Source organism: Gymnodraco acuticeps, unplaced genomic scaffold (genome assembly GCF_902827175.1).
Source record: "Gymnodraco acuticeps unplaced genomic scaffold, fGymAcu1.1, whole genome shotgun sequence".
In the NCBI taxonomy this organism is placed as follows: Eukaryota; Metazoa; Chordata; class Actinopteri; order Perciformes; family Bathydraconidae; genus Gymnodraco; species Gymnodraco acuticeps.
Genome location: NW_022991435.1, coordinates 2516811 through 2534088, shown reverse-complemented (window position 1 = coordinate 2534088; position 17278 = coordinate 2516811). Strand labels below are relative to the sequence as shown.

General features: G+C 41.3%; 2 protein-coding genes across 8 annotated transcripts in view; one reads left to right on the top strand and one right to left on the bottom strand.

The window, feature by feature from the left end:
- Window positions 1–149: 149 nt before the first annotated feature.
- Window positions 150–13164, bottom strand: LOC117532675 (neurabin-1-like). 7 transcript variants are annotated; one of them, XM_034196082.1, is made up of 19 exons: window positions 13062–13164; window positions 9674–11651; window positions 8239–8371; window positions 7799–7919; window positions 7612–7716; window positions 6140–6230; window positions 5882–6028; window positions 5428–5481; window positions 4828–4928; window positions 4524–4652; window positions 4333–4435; window positions 4175–4244; window positions 3849–3985; window positions 3532–3761; window positions 3263–3328; window positions 2717–2921; window positions 2437–2535; window positions 1326–1514; window positions 150–653 (listed from the first exon to the last, which is right to left on the bottom strand). In XM_034196082.1, exons 2-19 carry the CDS (start codon window positions 11411–11413, stop codon window positions 435–437), a joined length of 3939 nt encoding a protein of 1312 aa, XP_034051973.1. In that variant the 5' UTR covers window positions 11414–11651; window positions 13062–13164; the 3' UTR covers window positions 150–434. The 7 variants fall into 7 exon arrangements, with proteins under 7 accessions (XP_034051973.1, XP_034051977.1, XP_034051974.1 ...); XM_034196083.1 differs by having other exon boundaries at window positions 390–653; window positions 4333–4429; XM_034196080.1 differs by lacking the exon at window positions 13062–13164 and adding an exon at window positions 12568–12700 and having other exon boundaries at window positions 390–653.
- LOC117532676 (rap guanine nucleotide exchange factor 4-like) overlaps window positions 13124–17278 on the top strand; it is a 29977-nt gene continuing 25822 nt past the window's right edge. Inside the window, exons 1-2 of the mRNA XM_034196087.1 lie at window positions 13124–13149; window positions 17010–17149. The gene's annotated coding sequence lies outside the window, so the exon portion shown is untranslated. The remainder of the gene's footprint in view (window positions 13150–17009; window positions 17150–17278) is intronic.

The following is a 17278-nucleotide window of genomic DNA, read 5'->3' as shown; positions in this document are numbered from 1 at the left end:
GTGTTTGTGTCAAATCATTGAGTTCAAAGCAAAAGGATTATTTAAAATGTTATTTATTAATACATAAAAAAGCATTTACAGCAAACACCTGAGTGCTTAAATCAGCACATTGTTAAATATTAAAATGATAAGAATAATTTACAAGATAAAAAAAGAAACACTTAAGACACACACAAAGAGATACATAACTGCTGTTGTGGGTGTGAATTTTGGTGCTGGTCCAACAAGTATGTCTATCAATTCAAACAAGAAGTGTTCTGTATCCTAAATGATAGCTTTAAGATGTGAACAATATAGGATGTGCGGAGTAGTTCTAGCTGTTTCTATTGACTTAATATAAAATTGGTTCAAGTCCATCTGTGGTGCTTGCTGGGCTGCAAACACACACTCCTGCTGCTGGTGGTGTATCTCCGACATCACCTCCGTCTCTCCTTTTATAAGAGTGACTCAGTTCTGACACCGAGTCTGGCATCTTTCACACACTTCTCCACCATCACCTGCTCTTTGTCTTCTCCCTCCGTATGCAAAACTATGTTCTTCTCCTTTTCCTGCTTCTTCTCGCCTTTCTTCAGTTCCTTTTCCCCTCTTTTCTTGATCTCCTTCAGCTTCCTCTTGAGGGCAGACCGGTCACTTTGACTGCACACCCCAAGAGCCTGACAGAAAAGAAAAAACCAGGGCATGGAAACTTAGAAAGAATATACATAGATTTTTTGACAGGTTGATGTAAAATGCCCTTTTAAAAAAAAAAATAGATTTAAATGATTAAACTTTACAATATTAGGTATAGTAACAACTGGCAACAAAAGTGACTTAAGTCCTTACTAGTCGAGCTTAGCATACATAAAAACTTGATACATGAGCATGGCAAACTGTATAACATCTCAGATAATAGTATGACCATATACTGTATGTTGACTGATAAGTATAAAGGTTTTACAATTATGTTTAATAGAAAATAGACCGCGATCCAGATTTTAAACTAATATGAAGGATGGCAGATGAGAAAAAAAAAAATACAACACATGCGAAAAGTGAATTTGGTTACCTAGCAGAAATTAAACATCTTATATGGCAAACATTCAATGCATGTATACAAAATGTGAAATTGTGTGAATAACAATGAAAGACACCATGATATCATCCAAATAAGTAAGGTAAGTAAGGTACATGGCCCAGTTTGTAATCTCAGATGACAGAAAAAGTGATAACAGCATGTGGATATGTTGTCTTCCCATAATTGGCAGCAGTAGTTGTTTCAACAAGGTTGTATTGAAGTTTAAAAACATGACTATTGAAAATGTTCAATCACAGTGTCATCTGCTCACCTTGAGTTTGTCGGTGTCCATGTTTATCAACTGTGTCCCGTCTACTCCTCTGGCAGCAAACTGTGGCACGTACTCCTCCATGTTCATAGTGATCAACCACAGACACACCTGCTGGCTGTCCCACTCCGAGATGGGCCGATTTTGCCACTGGTTGTTGTTATTGGTTGGATTTGGGTCATCGTCCAACGTCTGACAGGACATCAGGGACAATAAGCAGACAGGGTGAGGAGAACGGGAGAAGTATATAGACATTTATTTATTAGGATAAACCCCTTGAGATGCACCATCTCGTTTTCAAGAGGGTCCCGACAAAAGCAACGTCTTACATTCATACGTGAACAAAATAACAAAGCAAAGCATGACAAACCACGTACAGTCTGTTAAGTAAAATTCATGAAGTAATAAATACAATCATTACAATTTGATAAGACAGTAGTGTCAAATAGATCAGTTTCATCAATAACAAGAGCAGACCAGCTGAAAGTGAGATGATAATGCATGCTTAAACATACCCAATGATGCAAGGGATCTAACAGTAGGCAAAGTAAACATGAATGCTCTTCTGCCAATACATTTTTTTGCAGAGGGGACAGAGAAATAAATCTGGACAGTGTCTAACTTCATAATTTGACGAGTAAGGCACAAAATATTGCTTTAAATAAGGGGGATAGTTAAAGTAAATGCATTTAAATTTAAGTTGAAGCCAATGCATGAGTCATCTTACATTTAATGAAGGCCATTTAAGTCTGTTATACATTGTGCAGTGACGTGTACGAAAAGGGCAACCAAGAACAAATCTGCATAGTCTATTATAGGCTGTGTTAAGTGGAGCAAGATCTGATTTATGTGCATTTTGGTAGACAACATCACAATAGTCCATAATCGGAAGAATACGTTTAGAAGCAACTCTCTTACAGACACTGAGCGTAAAACGATTGCGAGAGTGGTGTAGGACACCAAATCCGTAATTTACTTTTTGTAATACATGATAAATGAAAAGGAAATAAAAAAACACAAGCGTATGCTTGGGCAGACAAAATGATGGGACGAAGAGTGCTCTAGGGGTAAGAAGTAAGACAGAAATAAAAAAGGAAGGTAGGGACAGACTCACCTCAGTGGAGGAAAAGGTGAAAGTTTGAGAGTGTCCAGAGAGGGAGACAACAGAGACATGACCCACCATGCTGGAGCTGCCCACTGGAGAGCCAATACTCTGGAGACAAGAGAAAGACACCACGGCTGCCTGACTGTTTTACATCGGTGACATGCTTACCCATGCACATGTTTGTTTAAAAAGATATCTACACCCATTTTTAGATTGAAAAGTTCTGAAAAAAGGAGGAGGAAGGCATGTAGGGAAAGATAATTCACACTTTGTAACTCTCTTTTCTTACCTGATCTCTCCTGCCCCTGGTGGTCAGGTAGGGTAAGCTGCTGCTGGACACAGAGCGCAGTCTCTCCCTTCCTCTCTCACCTTCCCCCTCTTTTTCTCTCCCTCGCTCTCCAAACCAGGGGAAGGGCAAGCAGGATGGCATGGAGGTGACGGAACCTGACGGAGAAATGCCATCGGGCTCATCCACCAAGTCACCATACGACCCTCTGGTGGGGAACAAGGGTTACATTTCAGTTAAAATGTGACAGCGCCCATTTTTTTAAAAATGTCCTTTATGCAATTGGATTTAAAGAGGGACATGACAAGACCACATGGTTCTTGTCCAGCTAAAACAGTTTATTGCTAGATCTTTATTAATCATTATCTGCCATTTCCTGCCAAAAGAGGACATTCAAAAGAGGTGGTTGAATGGGATGTAGCTTAAATACTGTCTAGAGTGATTAGTTGGTATTGTCTGTTTTTCCAATGGCTTTTTTTGTTAACCACATCAAATAAAGCTAACTTACTATTGAATAAAACAATTTTTTGTGTGTATGCGATTTCATACCTGTTGGTTATGGACCCTTTGCCGTGTTTTTCACTTCTCCTTTTGTTAAGAGACTTGCGAAGACCACTGAAAAAGAAACAGACTCTAGCTATCAAAAAAGTCTCAGGAGCAAGTATAGCAACAGCAAAGCAGTGAGTCAGTGTCATCACTAAATGGGAGCTGGTATTGTATCTAAACTATTATGAATTTTTCATCAGAGAATATTAATAAATATTTGATGGCATCATGAACTAAATCTAAGACCAAAGAAACAGTCGGAGACCCTTCACCTAAAGTCAGGAAATTTCTTTTTGGACTTTCTGGAAGCGGAGGATTTGCAGGGTGAAGTATTGCCGGTGTCATTGATGTAGATGGGAGGGGTGAAGACAGAGTTGTTTGGAAGTTGAGAGCTGAGGCCTGAGAAAGACGAAGTGCTGGACAGGTCACTCCTGCTGCTCCTTTGGGTCATCGCGGGAGCAGACAGCGATAGACTCTCCTGTTGTTTCTGAATCTCATCTTCCTAAAAGCAACAAAGCGATATGTTTGAGTTTCAAAGCCAGAAAGAAGCATATTTAGTGTAGCAAAACTTTACAACCCTGTCTCCTACCCGCTTCCTAAAGCTCTTTCTGAGTTTGTCCCGAGAGGGCGGGTGCCGCTTGGATTTCTGGGCCAGCTGAGCTCTGGCTTTGTGAGCACTGGAGTCTAGACGTCCTGTATCAGGAACCAGAATGCACCAGTCTGGACCTGAGACACACACAATTAATTTGTATTCATAAGGTTTCATTTTCTCACTAGTATTAGATTGTTTCAAACATCAAACCGTAACACTAGACTTGTTTTTCACTTTTACTTGCCAGCAGCTACACAGTGTCAAAGAGAAATATAGCCCCATTAACCTGCACACTTTACACTTACTGTAATTCAGCTGCTTACCTGTGACTGAAGTGTCCAGAGAGTGGTTCTTCCTCTCTTCTCCAGGCTCTTTCCCCTCTAGCTGTGCTATCTGAGATAAGCAGTGAGCGACAATGACTACAGGGAAATGGCAGGCTCACTAAAGCAGATCCATACAGGACTGAGAAGTCTCCTCTCACCTGGATTTGCAGTCTTTCAACTGTCTCTCTGTGCAGCTTATCTTTCTCTGCCATTTCTCTTCTTAAATCTGCTTCTCTGCCCTCCCTCTCCTCTTCTCTGAAACTCATTTGAAAACCACACTTTTACTAGCATACACTCCTGGTAACATTATTTCAAATGTTGGTAAAGACAAACTGGATTAATTGAATACCTGTTCTGGTATTCTCGGACCAGTCTCTTGGCCTTGCTGTATTTGATCTCCAAGCTTTCTGATTGGTTCTGGGCATCAGCCAGTCGCTGGCTCACAACCCTGCACAGGGTTTGGGCCTCCTGCCAGTACCTGATAAAGAGAGTACGGGGGCTTATTAAGCATCATTGTCTTCATAATGATTCTTTACATCATTATCCTTGTGCAGGCATTAGGGTCCCACTTGAAGCTGTTTTTGTATTAGTCCTCTATCATAGACAGTGGCAAAATAACATTCTTTGATATGCTATAGAAAATAGCATTGTACTTCTCTAGTTTGTCGGCTTTGTCCTCTCCATCCTGCACTATTTGCTCCAGTTCGTCTCTCTGGTCCTGCCAATGGGCCTGCTGCTCCTCCCATTCCTTTAACTTGGCAAAAATAAAGTAAAAGTAATTTGTGTGTTTTTGTGGAAGGCTGCAATACATTTCTTATGCACAAGGGAAAAGAAAGGGCTTCCAAAAAAAGGCCCTTTTGTTTCAAACGTCACACATGCCAAAAACTATTCTTAGATTTGGAGAAATTGTACACTTCTTAAATCCTCTTACTTCACAAGTTTTGACACAACAAATGAAGTACCAACTGTTCTAAAACAGTTGGGTAGAACAAAGCCAGATTTTCCTTCTGAAATGCTGTCGCCAACCCAATTATGTCACAGCAGTGATTACTTCAAGGCAAAGGCAGAAAAAGCGGGCCGTCATAGCGAAGTGTTGGAACGCGGCCCGTGTCCTAGTAACTCTACAACAGAGCCATCTCACACTTAAATGGGTCAGACTGTTCTAAAAGTGGATGCAAAAGGTAGCATAGTAAAGTGAGTTCAGTTTTTGGATTGTGTTTGAGAGCGATCTCAGTTGATGTCAGCTGACCTACCTTTTCTCTAGCGCAATGAAGTTGGGACGCTTTGCTTTGTAGTTTTGACTGAAGCTGCAAGAGACAAGAAAAGGGGGAAGATTAATTTCATAACATTACAATGTTTGTAAAAGAAGGAAAAACAATTACCTTTTTATACTCCTAAGTGTCAGTATTTGTTTTGAGAGATTCTTCTTTTAGAAATCCTATTTAATTTATCATTGACTGACATCCAAAATAGGATTTGGTGTACACTTTCCTAACATACCTGGTTTATGGAAGTTCTCAATTATTTAGTATGATATTTGTAATCGTAAATATGGCACATTAAAAAGGAAAACAGTGTCTGTTTAACAATTTGTCACATTTTAAAAAGTAAAACATCATTTGATTCAAAGTACTGAGCATCTCAACGGATGAAAAGAAGAACAAGGCATAGTTTCAGATTAATAAATCCATGTTGAATGTAAAGTACCTGCAGGTATTTGAAACAAAGCTGGTCGTTGTCCAGATTGGAAAGAACAGACATGTCCACCTCTTCATATTCCTCTTCCTCTTCCTCTTCCGCTGACTTCTCTGACATGCTACGATCATGTTCCTCATCCCCACTTGATCTTTCACTCTTCATATATGAAAACATACAAACAAAAAACACTACAATTACACCACAAAGGATTGTGAACACGATCGAAACAGCAGCGCTTTTTTTTTTTTTTTTAATAGTAAAACAAACCTTTCTGGGTGTTTCATCCATTTCCAGGCTTTCGTTGATCAGTCGTGCCACCTCGCTCTCCACACCCTCCTTCTCTCGGCCAATCAGAAACCTGGAGCCGAGCAGCAAAATCAGTCTAAGCTGTGAGCAATCAACCCAACCAGAGGAGCACAGGTGTTGCCAATACCTCTAACGACCTCTTTCATTTTTTGTAAAGCACTTTGAATTGCCTTGTGTTGAAAAGTGCTATATAAATAAACTTGCCTTGCCTTGCCTTGCCTTGCCTTGCCTTGCCTTGCCTTGCCTTGCCTTGCCTTGCCTTGCCTTGCCTTGCCTTGCCTTGCCTTGCCTTGCCTTGCCTTGCCTTGCCTTGCCTTGCCTTGCCTTGCCTTGCCTTGCCTTGCCTTGCCTTGCCTTGCCTTGCCTTGCCTTGCCTTGCCTTGCCTTGCCTTGCCTTGCCTTGCCTTGCCTTGCCTTGCCTTGCCTTGCCTTGCCTTGCCTTGCCTTGCCTTGCCTTGCCTTGCCTTGCCTTGCCTTGCCTTGCCTTGCCTGCCTTGCCTTGCCTTGCCTTGCCTTGCCTTGCCTTGCCTTGCCTTGCCTTGCCTTGCCTTGCCTTGCCTTGCCTTGCCTGCCTTGCCTTGCCTTGCCTTGCCTTGCCTTGCCTTGCCTTGCCTTGCCTTGCCTTGCCTTGCCTTGCCTTGCCTTGCCTAACGACGGCACAGAGCGTTATGATAGTGTGAAAGTATACAAAACACCATTTAATTCATACATTTTCCTTCTGTGAAATGACTACAGGACCTTTGGAAAAAATACCCATTATGATGTTGCAGTATGTCTTGCATTGAGAGTCACTAAGATATCCAAAAGTGTTATGGTGTTCACATTCACTTTTTTGTAACCTCCATTTTAGAGGACAAAAAAAGGAGATGTTCATGTGGCATTAAAAGCATTGCTTGAATCATCCCTTTCATGTTTAGAAAGAGTCTTGAAAGTGCCAATGGAGAGTTTTTTGTTTGTATCTTAAAGATTGATAGGCAATTTAAAACAGTGATAGACTCATGTCAGGTGTCCAAGTGTATATCATGTGTTGTTGTCAGGCCAAAAACATCCTTTTAAAAAAAAAAAAACAACATCTAAGGGGAGAAAAACATATTTTTATCTTGCAACTACCGTTTCATCTTTAAATAACTCCAATTATGTAAATAACATCTAGAAGTCTGACTGTCACTGATCAGATTGTAATAGCCTCCAAAGACCTCACACTGCATCACTCCCAAATTAGCAGCAGCATGTTTACAAATACTGGGAACAATACTAACAAATGAGGGTTTTTTGTAAGATACAAGCTTTAATGCTTTCTTGCCTAATTCAACATAAGGTACAATGGACCATCCTTTACCAACGTAATGTCATCCCACATTCCCAAGCAACACACCATTCGCCCGTCATTCCAATTTGCTGACACCTTTTTAAAAATGTACATAAAAACTTACTTGACAACGCCGGACGTATTCTTGAGGACTGTGGCAGCAAACAGCTGGGTGACTCCAACCAAACTCACCCCATCCACCTCCACTATCTGGTCATTCACCTGAATCCTAACACAGAGTTAAAGAAAATATGTCATTAGAAACACACTACATTCCCAGTAAATAAGAGTCTGGTGTTGATGAAACGTACCTCTCATCCTTCTGTGTTGCTCCTCCTTCAGTGACGGTCTTCACAAAGATACCTAGTTTTTCCAGTCCCTGGTCAGCTCCTACACCCATTCCTATTATACTGATGCCCAGACCCTCGTTTTCTAGAGGGAAAATATTTGAGAAATGTAACCTTTAATAACAACATTAGTCAGGGGAACATAAAAGCATCCTCAGGAGAAACATAGTACTTGAAATAAGAGTGGAGGGTTATGACCTTGTTTTGACCTATTATCAATCAGCCTTGTTTAACTAACACAATTGATTCTCTATGCATAAAAGATCTCTCAGAAATATGCCACTGGATGTCCAAATCCCAGAAATAATATATCATAACTGATGTGGACTTGAACACACATATGGACACCAAAAAGCAAACGTAAGCAAAAAGTAGACGGACAGCGTGAACGAGCAGCTTCTCACCCTTCTCTATCTCCACAGCGAAGACATCCATTCTCTCCACTCTCTTCTCCAACTCAAACTCAGCCGATGCAGACACCGGGTCAATGTCCTCATTGTGTCTGTCGTACTCCGCGTTAGAATAAGTGTTGTACACCTGGAAAACAGCATAAAATATACTGTTTAGGGAGAGACACGACAGGAAAAATCTAAAATGTTCTTGCACTTTGGACTATTTTCTTCTCTCAGCCTAGTTTAAAATGAAAATAAAAATGTCTCAATACACTTTTGGCGCCTGAAGAATTCGCAAAAATTCACCAAAAGTTAAAGATAACGCCTCCTTAGAATGTGTGTAAACGTAACATTTCAGACTAAATTAAGAAGATTTTTCAAATAAGGTTATGCCAAATCTGCAAATCTAAGCATAACATTTCAGAAATTGTTTTTTATTAATGTATAAAGCCATTTTAGGTAAGCTTCCACTGTACATATGTGCCAGATTTGCTCCAGTTTGTGACTCTCACAACCTCAGATCCAGTGCCTGGATACGGTTCGAGGTACCTGCCTAAAACTGAGGGTACTTGTCTCAATAGCATGTTTTAAATTGAAGTTGTCTGAAGTCCTTACCACCAGCTGCTCTTGCAGAAATAAGTAGTGTACCTTTCTTACTGTCCTAATGTGCACAATGTAGTGACCGCTTTTTCGTCTTTTGTTTTCTTAGTTATGTTCTCTGTATTTTATATGTTTGTGTTATGTGTAACGTTGCTGCCTTCTTGGTCAGGTCAGCATTGAAAATTAGATTTAATCTCAATGCTTTTATCTGGTTAAATACAAAATAAATATTAGTTGACTGTGACAGCCTTGGTTTATGTTAACACTGATGTCAAACGTATGCTTGCTGAGAATACTCCTGTATGCATTGGTCGCTTATTAATGTGTTCACCACAGAGGAGAACCATCTGCAGCTATCGACACAACAAGAAGCTGTTTATGTTGGCCAATCTGTCAAGAGTGTGAGGGTGAGAACCAGGAAGTGCAGAAAAAAATGAAACTATGCAAGCGTAATTAGAAAATTGCACAACAAAATAAAAATGTACACACTCAACTTGTATACGTCACCAATAGATAAAACTGCAATATCGTGTAATGAGCCAAGCCACACACAGGAATGTTTTCTGTGCTTTTACATATTGAGGCTACTCTGAGCTGCGTGCTGACAGAGTGAGGGGAAGCATGTGGGATCTTGCCTTTCCTCCGCCTCTAATGGATTAGAAACATGGCTTTGGGCTAACACTTCTCTTATGTGGATTCAAAACCCAGCTGGAACTGACAGTCACACAAATCTACTATAAAAGGCTTCAGTAAAAGCATGACATAAGAGACAAGGGACCCTGCAGCTGTCAACTAAATACATAACAAAGGCCAACACGTGTGATTTTAGTTTAAAGATTTATTTTACCTTGATTGGTGCGGAGGTGAACCTGACCTTTCTCTTTGCCACTTCTGCTTTCCCTTCCTCCTCGTCTTCCTCCCGATTGTCCAGTTCAGGCAAACCAGGAATTTCCTCATATTGCAATAAATGCAAATGTCCATGGATAGAGGTCTCTGGATTAGACGGAGATTGCTGCTCATGAACGAAAGCCTCGTTTTCAATCCAAGAAGTAACTTCAGATCCTGTCTGGTCCTCTTTTCCTCCTCCTATATCCTCTTTTCCATCAGTACGCTCTCTCTCCTCCACATGCTTGACCTCCTCTTGCAGCTCGGAAGTTGTTCCCTCTTCTACTTCTTCAGATTTGACCTCTCCATGGCTTGGTTTATATTCCTCTTCTCCACCCTTCTTGTTCGCCACACTGCATCTCTCAGCTTCTTTGTCATTACCCTCCTCTTGCATCATGTCTCTTTCTGTCATTCCAGCATTTTCTTCCACTCCGGCAACAGTCTTTTTCTCCACGTTGTCCCTTGTTTCTGTTGACTTCTCAGTCAGTGGAATAAACTCTCCGTTCTGCCCCTCCCCTTCTTCATTCACCTGCTCATACTTGTCTCTGCCACCTTTCCTGTCATGCTTTGTCTCTATTTTACATGACATGCTGGGCTCTTCAAAAACATCATCAACCAGCTCCTGAACACGTTCCCCTGCAACTTTGTACATGTCCTTTCCCGACTCCTCCATAAGCCTGTCTTTGACATTTCCCCCCTCCTTCTCTTCGTCATTGTCATCACTTTCAGATGACCCGTTCTTTACGTCCACTAGTTCTGCTCTCACTGAATCCTCAGGGGTCAAGCAGGGGTCAAGGGTTGTGCTTGCTGTTCTTTCTTCCTCCGTTTGTGATCCTGTGGTTTGACCATGTTTGTGAAGACAGGAGGGAGATGTGTTGGATGATTCACTAGGGCCGAACGATGCAGGAGATTTAGGGTGCTCTGTCAGCGAGGCCTGTGCAGGAGGGTTCTCCAGGAAATTATTTATGATGGGTAGGTTTATTGATTTGTCTTTATCAAAGCTATCCTCCTCTGCCTGACTCCTTTTCCCATTTTTGTCTTCCTCTCTTTCCTCTTGGTTAACTTTTCCGATCCCTTCTTCATCTGCCATTCCCTTGCTTCCTCTGCCAGCAACACATTTTGAAGCCAGCCCTCCGTCACATCCATCCTCCATCCTCTTGGTCTCAAACAACCTCCGGGTTACAGAAAATTTCTGGGCCAGAGCAGCTCTGTCAATATTAGCAATCTCCTCTGATCTGGGTGATTTATCCTGCAGAGAAGATTCTGGAATAGAAAGGTTTGCCGTGTAGTTCAAAGCAGACGAGGAACTGATAATAGAAAGTCTGGATGTAGAGAAAGGTGAAGTTTGAAGCAGTGGGGTGGAGTTATTGGGAGGAAGAAGGGGTGTTGAGCCAGAACTCTGCACAGGAACCTCTTGATTCAGCTGCTGGTTGTCCATTTGCAGGAAGATGTTGTCTCTGATCTTTGTCCCCCTGGTGCTGTGGACTCGCCCTCTGCTGCCTGTGCTGCTGGACATTATGTGATCTGACAGGCTGGAAGGAAGCCTGGCTGGGTGCACAGCAGAGAGCTGGGCAGCGGTAGCTTTGGGCCCAGGTCGTAGACTGGTCGCAGAGTCGAATGAACATTTGATGGCGTGGAAGTCAGACTTATAGGTTATCCGGTGCGGGGAGGCGCTTCGGCCTTTGCTGTCTGTCCGCATCATCAGGGAAGGTGGAGGGGCTTCTCAAAACTAATGAGAGCACCTGATGATGTGTTGAGCAGTCAGATTATGTAATTGCTGGGAATTCTAGCAATTAAGCAGGAAATGCAGGGACATTGAGTTTTAAGAGGTTAAACTGCATTTGTTTGATAACAGCAGGTGACGAAGGCAGTGTCTTGAAACGTCATTGTGATCAGGTAGTCCTTCCCATATAAATTCACCACCACTCAGCAAGAGTGTCCTGGAAGAATGGAATGAGAAAGTATTTATATATTTGTTTGTTGGGAAGACATTGTAAGAATGACCTCATGGTGCAAAGGCTGACAATTCAATTAAGATAATGAAACAAAAAAAAATAAAACACACATTAACACACTAATCCGGGTTTAATTGGCACAACCAAACAAATACTGCCAAGACAAACTATGAAGTGGCTTCGGTTACTGGTGATGATTTGCAGTTATCATTGATAATGCTAAAATGACCAATGTCCAGGCTCAGTAGGCTACTTGTACTCACTGCGAAACGGGAAGTTTAACGATTCTGATCAAAGTAAAAAACACGTTCCCAGCAGAACACGCATTAAATAGTTTGTAGCAGAAATTAGAATCCGCTGCTTTCGCGTGCGGTCGGAACATTAAGGGTAACAGAAGGCTACACAGGTATGTTGTAAACATCTCTGGGAAGAAAGCCACATTTTACATCAGTCGTTTTGAATTTGCTTTCTTAATATCTTGCCATTATGCGTCACATAAGGAACAGAGACTGGTATTTGTCCCTTTCAGTTTTGTTTACTGAATTTTAGTTAAGTTAATTAGCGTTACTTAACCTCAATTTGAAGACTGGTGGGTTTTACCTTTCTCTTCACTGTAATCCCTCAGTACACGATGATACAAAGCCACAATGTTTTTGTTCGATTTACATCGATGCTACATGTGTATAAATCGGCCACACGCTATGAGAGAAGCAGAAGTTTACGACAGCTTTTAAAGGCATCACATTTTACGCACCTGGCTGTAGTGCGCGCGCAGTTTAAAGGTCGTGACAGACGCTGGGTCGCCCAGAATGACAACAACCGGACAAAAATAACCTGACTAATTAGCATTTAAGGTAGCTGCGAAGCGTTTTCTTATACTATCCTCCTTATCGTAGCCTACCAATGTTTGTTTGCAGACAGCCGGTGCTGGCGGCTCCCTCGCTGTGATAAATACAGACAGATGGCGACTCATGTCTCTAAATACTGTACATGGATTATCCTCCGGTAATCCTGTGTAAACTACTCCAGTAACTGTGCAACACTGACGGTGTACCAGCATAAGGGCAATTTAGCCTACATGTAGGAGGGTTCAAATATATTTGTGCCCTGACATTCATTTAACTACAGCAGGAAGTCTGCACATTTTAGTCACAGTTTAGGCAACTCCAATTATTGTTACATTATGTTAAATGACTATTTTTAGAAGTTTAAGAATGAAAGATAATATGATGTCTGTGATGCTTTCTATCATAACAAATACTGCTGTTATTGCCATTTTACTGTGTGTCTCCATTATATCCAATATCATTTTGCATCATAAACTTTGCATATGATCTACTGTAGTTGTATACCACACTTCTATCAAACATGCAGGTTGCTGATACATGCACCTACCTCTACCTGTCTTTCAGCATCCCTGCAAGCGTTGCCATCTGCTGTGTCAACCGTTACCACACTGACAGAGGTTCTCCTTGGCTCAGAGGTAAGCTGTGTGTGAAAATTCACCTGTGTGCATGATGCGAAGTCAGCCAGATCTCACACTGTCTACCTGTGTGTGATTGTCTGTGAGTCAAACGAGAGCAGTGATGCAGCACCTGCTGATATGTGTGTGTGTGCGTGTGTGTGTATGTGTGACTTCCTACCTGTGTGTGTGATGATGCCAGTGGGAGAGTCGGTGCAGTACCTATGTCTGGCTGTGAATCTGGCTTGTGTGGCAGATGGACTGGACTGGACTGAACCGTGCAGACCCAAAAGAGTGGTTCTGCTCAGTGTGACCTGGATCTGACTGGAGACCATTTTTCCCAGGTGGCACTGGGACCTAGTTGATATAAATACTGGCCAATCACAAAAGCCTTCTTCTAAATGAGGCTAACCAAAGGAGGGAGGGGAAGGGAGGGGAGTGAAATGAAGTAGATTGAAAATGAGGGAGTGATGTCAGGGTGGGTGGCAGAGTACATTTACAGAGTTATAGGCTGCAAGAAAGTGAGTGAGGCAGAGACAAAGACTGGAGGCAGAAATGTAACCTGGATTGGTAGCAGCAGTGGAAATGTGAAAGAGGGAGGCAATCATATGAATTGAGTGGTATTCGTGAGTAAATTATGGTGTTTGCAAGCTGCTGAGGAATAATAGAAAATGCCCTCTTTTTAACTCAGCAGTGGTATTTATAATCAATGGCGGGTAAAATGAGAAATACAGGGATCTGTGTGTGCTGACATAATCCTCAAATCCCATTTCCCTCACCAGCAGCAGGTCACCTTGACTTTTTCACAAGTTGGTGTTCTTTCCTCCTATGGCTCACATAGGGTTTCTTTTCAAAAGTGAGCATGGCAGGAATGCCACGACTGCCCTTCTGTTTCGGTTTGTGGAGAGTCGTATATTGTTGAGCTGGATGGTGATGATGATTGTGCAGGTAAAGGAATGACTAGGGTGTGCAAGAGATAACTTCCTTTTACCTTTCAATTACAGCAAATGCAAATTAATTACACACAAGCACGTTTTGCTGTCAATCTAAATTCTATTAGAACCTCACAGACACATTGGTATCAGGTGTTTGATAATAGATAACAAGAAACAAATGTTTTTAATTAATTTTTTTACATGTTGCCTGAAATAAATACATTTATTTTACACTTATATTTCAAACTGGGTACATTTAACAACTTTTTCATACGATTTTTTTCATTCAAGTGACCCTTGTAAAATGTTTATGACCCCTATTTATGTACATACAAATGTTAACATCTGTATCAAAAATCCATCATCTGTGTGGCTGTAATACAAATTGTAATTTCAGTCCTGCTTTAATGAACTGCTCCTACGTCAACACTGTTCATTTAAAGAGTCAAATTAAGTGGAGAGGACAGTTGCATTCTTTAGACTTTATACTGTCTGACAGCTGATGATATTAACTGTGTGTGTGCACGTTTGTATGTGTGCGTGTGTGTCATGTAGCCTGGATTTGGCAGACAGTCATGCCCCATATGGTTATCTGTTCAGTCAACCATATTTAGAGTTTCCCAGCTTCATAGGGGAATTTCACTCCATTCTCTGAGGATTTAAATGCAGACATGTGTACACACACACACACACACACACACACACACACACACACACACACACACACACACACACACACACACACACACCACACACACACACACACCACACACACCACACACACACACACACACACACACACACACACACCACACACACACACACACACACACACACACCACACACACACACACACTTTCTGCTCTGGGATGAACACACAAGTCAGCATTTTAAATGGGCAAAGCACTATGTTGCAGTTCTGCAGCTCTGCACCCTTTTGTACGGTGCTGTTTATCAGTGTGGCATAGCCTTTTATAGCTCAAGTGTTGCATTGTGGTGGTGCATTTATGAACCCATAAACAATAATACTGCCACTTTGTGTCTAAATGAGAGAACTGCACATTTATAAACAACATCATTAATGATGCGATTCTTCGTGGATTAATATGTTGCGCTTTGCACTAACAATGACCGAGTTATTGATTAAATTCTCTCCATGGTCAAACGCATTATAACTGATCTTTGTCAAACTGTGAAGGGCTTCAGGATTTATATTTACATCCTGAAGAATCGTCAGATGCACATTTATTTTGCATTTACTGCATTAGATAACAGCTTGGGTAGAAAATGTGCTGTGATTTTGGAACCCAGTCAAACCCCTGATGAAAAACATTTAAATGGATTGGATCAGTGGATGGATTCTGCAAGACACATTTTGAATATCAATAGATACACTTCAATTGTTGTCATGCTATAGTAATTAAGCTTTACTTTTCTCAAAATCTTTGACAAAGCATATTTTAAAAATAGAATTCTTAGACAGCTGGCTCGGAAACACACTAATGCATGCACACTGCATTTCAACATCATGGTAAAAACTTGCTCAATCACCCTCCAGTATTACAGTCATGCATGCTAAAGTGCCATTTCAAACAGATGCAGTAAGGCAACCGTAAACACATGCACACACGCACACAAACACATACACACAAACACATACACACAGTTGCAACAGGTGCACACATTTGCACACTGAATTCACCTGATGCAGCACAACACATGTCTTAATGTTAGCGGAGGAGTTTGAGACGCATCAGTAACTCTTCTCCTTCCTTACTTTACTCTTTTATTACGTTAAAAACAGTCCTTGTCCTCCTCATTGTATCTGACCTCCCATTCCTTTCAGAGCAGCCACTAAATGCAGATCCCTGAATTTATTTTTGAATCTTCTTTTCTCCCGCCTCTCTGTAACCCCTTATTTTCAGCTAGAGAATGCATGGAACATAAGTAATGGTTTTAGGTAACGCTGGATGCTTAAAACCTCCCTGCTCATCCTCATCCCCCGCTCCCTCTCTCTCTCCCTTTACTGCGGTGGTTGCACTCATCCTGGTGACAGGCTGCATCTCTCTTTCGTATCACTTGGGTTGAATCAAAACAAGTGAAACTAACACTGCTTTGTTATTGTTCGTACACCATTTCACATGAGGCATCCTTCAAGGACACAGCAGCTGTATCTTGCACTGATCTTAATTTAGGCCCATAACAATCTGTAAATAGTGTTTTTTTATTCATAAGGAGCTTGTTGAAAGCCAATTTGATGAGTCATTCTTCAGTAGTCAACATTTTGTAACCACAGTCTGCCACTTATCCTTCTGTCAGCTTTTGGTAGATCACTTTGATATTTCCTGACCCATTTCTCCCTTATTTGCATAAAGTACACATTTCTATATTTATTATACCTCTTCCTGTCCCTCTTGTTGCATCCACATCTGTGCTCCCTGCTATCTCACAATTCCTCTGAAGGTGACTCATCCTATTGAAACTATTGCTTGGGTTTTTACTGTGGGGAATATTTTTTATGCAACATTGTTTACAATACACAGCATTTTCAAGAATCCCAAGAGTTGTTTAATGCTGTTTTCACACTACACAATATTAGCCCGGTTTATAGCCAGACCTGGCAGGCTTTAGTTTTATATCGGCTACAACACTGGGAGTTGGACTTCACAATCGATCATTTTATCCTGTGGAGTGAGGAAGAGTGATTTGCAAGATGAGATAATTTCGATGTCTGTTGATTATTACATGTTTTACCTGTCGATTCAAAAGCCATACAAATGGCATGAGCATACAGGAGATCTATGGGACTGCCGATTTATCTGCAATTTGCACCAAACAGAACATTTGTCAAACAAGTTGCTTTAAAAAATCGCTGTTGAAATATCACTTTCTGTCAGAAAATATATCTGTTATAATTGCATTCCAATGTTCTGTCTCACTTTGTAGTTTGCTGATCTGTTGGATGTTTAAGCTGAATTCACAGCACAAACTGACCAGAGAGGTGATGAGTGAGCCGACCCACAGTAAATGACAGGGGGTACTTGTGATGCCTTGCCCTGCACTCCCCACCCTAGTGTGCACCACTGGTAAATCCCTTAATTTGATGAAATATTGTAGTTTGTCTACCTCAACTGTGATTACTGACTGTATCCAATAGTAGGCCTACAATTAACTTCTAAGCATTACATGTCCTATAGTAAGCTTATTATAATCCT